Here is a 6,000-nt window from a genome sequence, read left to right as displayed (position 1 = left end):
CCAGAATCACAGCCCCCGGCATCACTGCAATGGCCTTGGCACCTCAAGGAGGGCACCGAAATTGAGGAGTGATGGCAAAGGTCAGCAGACTCTCAGTGTCAGCAAGGTCTGGGCAAAAGCTCAGCCCTTCATTCATTACTGAGCAACCAAAGTGACAATGCAGCCTTTTACCAGGGAGAATTTGTGGCCCCGTCCACTGTCCATTGTATTGATTTCAATGAAACTTAAGCTCTTACTTAGAATTAAGCACTTCTTTGCCTGGTGCCCTCAGGAGAGAGAGAGTTTCCTCAACTGGGGCCAAACATGTACTTTGTACGGGGCATCTTCTGACCCAGAAGGTCATTTAAAGCTTCTGAGGGACTCTGAAGGGATATTTTTAATTGTTCAAAGTCTTGTTTTGGTTTCAGGCCCTGCAAAATAATCTGAATGTGTGTTTGTGTAAATGCATAAGGGAAAAACTGGCAAAGGAAGAAGCTTGCTATTCATTGCGGTTCAGGTCCTGCAACTGCGGAGTCAGACTGAGTTTTGCCATTTATTTCAGTCAGCACAGGGGCAAGCTGTCTAGCCATTTTGAATGAATAATTTTTTTTCCCCACATAGAGACAAAAGTAGCTGGTATAAAATCGAGGCATTTTTTTCTGATGTGATACATAACTTGTAGAATTATTGTATGTTTGCTTAATGATTATAACCTCAGAGTACAGGATAATTTCCATCCTTGTAATGGAAATCCCAGCACAGGGAGTGAGGCACAAGTGGGACCCACCTAAATGCTGATCACAGAAGCATTCCTGAGTCTGGCAGCTTTGCTACTGTAATCTTCAGGTTAGGTATATTCCATAGCAAACTCTGTATTGTTTTAGCAGTAACTGCCTGTGGGTAGGAATTATCCATTTCTGGGCTACTTCCACTCAAAACCACATCTTTGTTGGTCTTACTTCATCTGAGCTTAAACTATGCTTTTCTTGTTTATCTTTGTTTGTTAGCTATTCTTTTAACGTGGTCTGATGCAAAGTTGTTTTCGAAAAGATGAAGTGACGGAACAGCACTGTATCCTCCCTTTGCCCTTTGGCAAGGCAGGAGCAGGGGCTGCAGCAGGAAAAGACCTCCCATCCTGGCAGGTTTCTAGGCTGGTGCTCTGCAAGTCTGCATGTTAAACCTAAGGGTGTTAATGACTGTATGCAGACTGAAAATTCAGATGTGCTCCCTCTCTTTTGTTGCAGGAGGAAGTGTTTTGTGCTGCAGGTCTGAGAAAGGGCAGGCTGGCATGGAGAAAGAGGTAAGCGAAGAAAAACCACGCTTTAAAACAGAAAAATTAAAAGGGCTATTCCTAGCATTGCTATTTCATAATATTATTTGTAGTGTGATGGGAGGGAAGTCAGCAGACGCGTAGGCTCCTTTATATCATTGACAAGTCAAGGGGATGATTAACGAGAGTACCAGACAATGTAATGGTAGGAGAAGGCCCACAGAAGTTAAACAAAAGTGCCTTCAGAATTTAGAGAATTCCCATGATCCATAGTAGGACCTCATTGTGCTTGTCTACTGTTTCTATTTTTGATTAGATTTATAAACACAGCACCACATATTTTCATGTGGCTCATAGCCCCAGGGCAGAGCGAGATTGACTGTGCTGAAACTGTGAGGCTTGTGAATTTCGGGCAAGGGATGGAGTGAAATAAGTAGTGTAATTGTTTTTGTGGAGTGACCGTGGGACCTCCTCTGTTCTGAATTACACATGGTTCAACCCTTTGACCTAACCAACCTCGGCAATGCCTGGTAGATCTCCTAAAGCTGTGCTGAAAGGTCCTATCAGTGACATGTTGGAACATTATCTGTCACGTGAGATGTGTGCCAACAACCGTATTAAACTACATTAATTACTAGCGAGGCCATGTTTGTGACAATCTCAACTTCATTTAACCCATCATCATGTTATTGTTTAAACAGGAAGTACAAATGGGGACAACTTATGAAATAAAAATGCAACACCAATGTTTTCTTTAATAAATTGTATGTTTTACTTCGTTTTATTTCCTGTCTATTTTTTTTCCCTCCCAGCATTTTTGTTCTTGTCGTCAGCTCTGTAGCTTAAGTTTTTGAGGGCTTTTCTATTTTAAGAGCAAGCAAGAAAAAGACGACTGCTTAGTAACTAAACTAATAAGCCAGTGTAATTGTTATTTCTTTAAATGATACCACAGTTGACTGAAAGTGCCAATGTTTGTTTTCTAGCAAGAAGCAAACATGCCATAAGGTAGTTTACGTAAGGCTGAAAGATCACACGTGGGTTATTCGCTTGAGGTACACCTTCACTGCTTTACACTCCAGCTAGTGCATCTCTGCATGGTAATGCTTGCACACCTCTGGATCAGGAGTGAAGCATGCATTTCTTTTTAATTCTGAGAGAACAGTTTTCTCATGGGCCTGTCCCTGTAGGTAGCAAAGCATACTGTGAGTCCTCCAAAGGCAGCACAGGTTATTTTCTGAAACAGTTCTGAATTTTATAGGGGGAAGAGCCAAAAGCTTTCCTGTGTGCTCCTGCATGGGCAGTGTACAAATTCAATCATGCCTAGCTGTGCCCAGTATTATATTAGACTAGACACATCTTCCACCTACACACTGAGCTGCTCTTTTTTGACAAGGCTTTTCCTTTAGCCTTGTTCTCTAGCTAGAACAGGCTTAAATGAAGTGGGTTTTTATTTATTTATTTTTTAATCGCTGCGGAGTCAGCTAAAAAATGTTTGACCCCACTAAGTGTCATTCTCATTAGCAATGAAGAGTTTGCGCTCTGCAAAATCTAACATGGAGTGCTTAAAGCAGACAGGTGCAAATTACAAGCTGTTTCTCTTTGGCTGCCACCCCTTAAATAGACAAATAGGCTAGGAGAAGGGAAAAGGTTCCAGCTCCAGCTGCATAAAGGAAAGCCTTAACAGGGACTTAGCAGCTGGTTGCAAGAATTAAATGCTGTAAATACCAACTAACGCATTTGTGTGTGCTTTCACAGAGGAACATGTTTTTAGTCAGGCTCCATCCCTTTTTATGCGAGAGGATCATTCTTTGAAAACTGTGCTCTGCTTTGTGTTGAAAGGCTAATGCTCTCGCTGAAGTGAATGAGAACAGAAGCCAACATACCTGTTCCTGTTTACCATCATTACACTCCTTAGAGCATTTCAGGCATTATTAGGTTCTTGGAGCCCTACCAGATTGACAATATTTCCAGCTACTTCTCTTTTGGCTGTATTCAAACAAGGCCCCAAAGGAAAAAAAAACCAAAAAACCAACAACCAACCCACAAACAAAACCATGGATGAATCTGCTGAGCTAGTTTGCTGATGTTAGAAACAGTTGTTCATATTAGGAACACCTAATTTAATTTCATGAAAGAGACATAACATGCCAGTATGTGTATGAATCTAAGGTATGCATTTCCTAAAAGGAACTAAAACTCTGTCATTCCAAAGTTGGTCTTCTTTTTGACTTCCAGCTTGCATGGGGACTGCTGTCTGGAAGCAGTAACTTTAACTTTAACTCTAAGGCTGCTGATGAGGTCTGTCTGTGTGATCTTCGTAAGCAGATAAGGGTAGGGAGACAGCTCAGAGCAGAGCTTGTTTACAGCAGGACAGAAGAAAACAGCTAGACATAAATGAGGGCTGACGGTTTCATGAAGCACAATTGGTTGATCACAGATTCAATATGACTGCCCTGAACTGAGCGATGATCCGTACAGTATGCAAAATTCACTTTCTTGCTGGTCTGTGCCCACCAGCCTTCCAGCAGCTTTCCCAGAGCCCCTCAGCCACGGCTTTGAGTGGAACCAGAGCTGAACGCAGCATTGTTGTACCCAATTCCTTTTGACAACAATCACATTCTTTTAAAAACTTCATAGGTTTTAGTTGTCACTGGTTATAAATGAGGGTTTTTTCCCTTGCTGTTGCTGCTGCTATTGCGGCGCTCGCTGCTCTCCCGCAGACTCGAGTACAGTGGGTCTCGGTACTCCTGGTTTTCCTTTGTTTCAATTGGTATCAGAAAGCATTGCGTTTTAATGATGATGGCATGCAAAAAGGCATTTAAAGATTTAGGTCACTTTTTGAATGACGTGGTGATTAGTCTGCGCTGTGCTCAGACACTTCTAACTCCCGTTGTCTTTGCTGTAATGCAGCACACTCAAGGTAAAAATGCATTTTTTAAAAAAAAAGTTAAAAGGCAAGACTTTTTGTTTTTCACCAACTGTGGTGGAGCTTTGAGATATGATGAATTGCCATCAGCAGCAGTATCACCCTTTAAACTTGACTTTGCAAGCAAAGGACATCCCCTTTCTATGTGCTGGTTGTGGATGGACAGGTCTGATGTGTATTGTTTGTGGATGCAAGTTGAACCACCTCCACCACAGGTGTAAACCAGCACAGCATTTGTATCACTTGAGGCTCTGGCCTCAAGTTGTGTGACTTCGCTTTTTTGTAGGAATGCTTTTTTATGTTTATTTTTGGATAATGTTCTATAATTAGAATGGCGGCTTTCTGTACGGATGTGTGTTCATGTGCATTTGTCTAGGTATGCTCACACAACCGGACTTTGCCTGCAAATATGGCAGGTGGTCACTGAAAGACTTTTATTCAATTTGCTATTGGAAACCTAAGTTTTGCAGGTACATGTGAACGGATTAAAGAACAATTGCATTAGACATAAATTTGCATAAATACATAAATTAAGTAGTAGTGACTAATGATAAAATGAATATAAAATGCCACTGGATAATTTCCTGCCTATTCTCTGATGAGAAGGCAAAGTATCATAAAGGTAAGGGGGCTGGGGAAGGAAACCTAAAATGAAGGGGGGGGAGAGTGTAATTTACACTACTTAAAGGTGCTCATGTGTAAAAGAAAGAAGGATGAGGAAATTAGCTGGAGATATCTATGAAAGGAAAATGTCTTCTAATTTCCTCTGAAGCACAAAGTGACAAGAACATGTGTTGACTACACAAAGGCCATCACTGAAATACTGTTATTCTGTTATGTTGAGAAGTAACACTGGAAGAATTTCTCTCTGCTGTTGAAAATCAGGTGTTGCTTTCATTCTAAAAATATGAACTCATGAAAAACACCTGATCACATTAAGGGACAAGGGAATAATTTCTTCTCAAGTTCTTTGTAAGTAAGTAGGAGTCTCAAGCCTGTACATTAACTACGTAAAAATACTAATTTGTGATTTAGTGAGTGAAGTGCCAAAAAATGTAGTCTATTGTGTCCCTGAAAAAACAAAATTTGGTGCTAACTATACTGAATACTTTAAAAAAAACCCCAAAAAATCCAAACAAAAAAATCCCAAAACACACACACACAAACATCAAAACGTCAAAACCCACTATGTATCTTTATTAGATACAGGGGAGGAGGAATAAATTTTTTTTCTTCCTGCTGTGAAAGGAGCTTATGCATTTTACAGACTATAACAATTGAAAGTTGACTATGGCCAATATGGCCTGCAATTGGTTTTGCTGGGGAAATCTGACATGCAGAAGGATTACATAGAATGTGATGCAGATCTTCTTAATTCTGTCAAAGTTATGGATGCATACTGATTTACACCAGTTGAAAATTTGTCCCAGAATTTTTGTCTAGATGTTGTTTTCTTTAGTTGTTAACATGAAGTTTAACGTTTTGTGTGGTGATTATATGCAGTATAATAAGAGTAATTATCACACAGCAGTGTTACAAATACTGCTGGAATCTTAAAAACTGACTCGATTAAAATTTTATGGTATACAGGAATGCAACAATACTTTAATATTGCAAAAGTGATATAATTCTAAAGATACTAACTGAGCTAATATGTATTTTTGACAGATTTTTCAGTTGGGAAAAAATCAGAAGCAGTAGGGTGCATTTCTGAACCTATTGAACTCCTGTCAAAATTATCATTAACTTCAGTTGTGCTGCATGTGGCTTGTAGGAATTAATTCTGTTATAGTATTTATTTATTGTAGTTTCCAGAATGTGTCTA

The 6,000-nt window shown here is 40.0% G+C and overlaps 1 protein-coding gene across 1 annotated transcript in view; it reads left to right on the top strand.

The window, feature by feature from the left end:
• The first annotated feature begins 1,267 nt into the window (after positions 1-1,267).
• LOC103919084 (orofacial cleft 1 candidate gene 1 protein homolog) overlaps positions 1,268-6,000 on the top strand; it is a 28,354-nt gene continuing 23,621 nt past the window's right edge. The window contains exon 1 of the mRNA XM_009326539.1: positions 1,268-1,279. Within this exon, the coding sequence (XP_009324814.1) occupies positions 1,268-1,279 (12 nt within the window). The remainder of the gene's footprint in view (positions 1,280-6,000) is intronic.

This window comes from Pygoscelis adeliae, unplaced genomic scaffold (genome assembly GCF_000699105.1).
Source record: "Pygoscelis adeliae isolate BGI_AS28 unplaced genomic scaffold, ASM69910v1 Scaffold186, whole genome shotgun sequence".
Classification (NCBI taxonomy): Eukaryota; Metazoa; Chordata; class Aves; order Sphenisciformes; family Spheniscidae; genus Pygoscelis; species Pygoscelis adeliae.
This window is presented reverse-complemented; position numbering and strand designations above follow the sequence as displayed.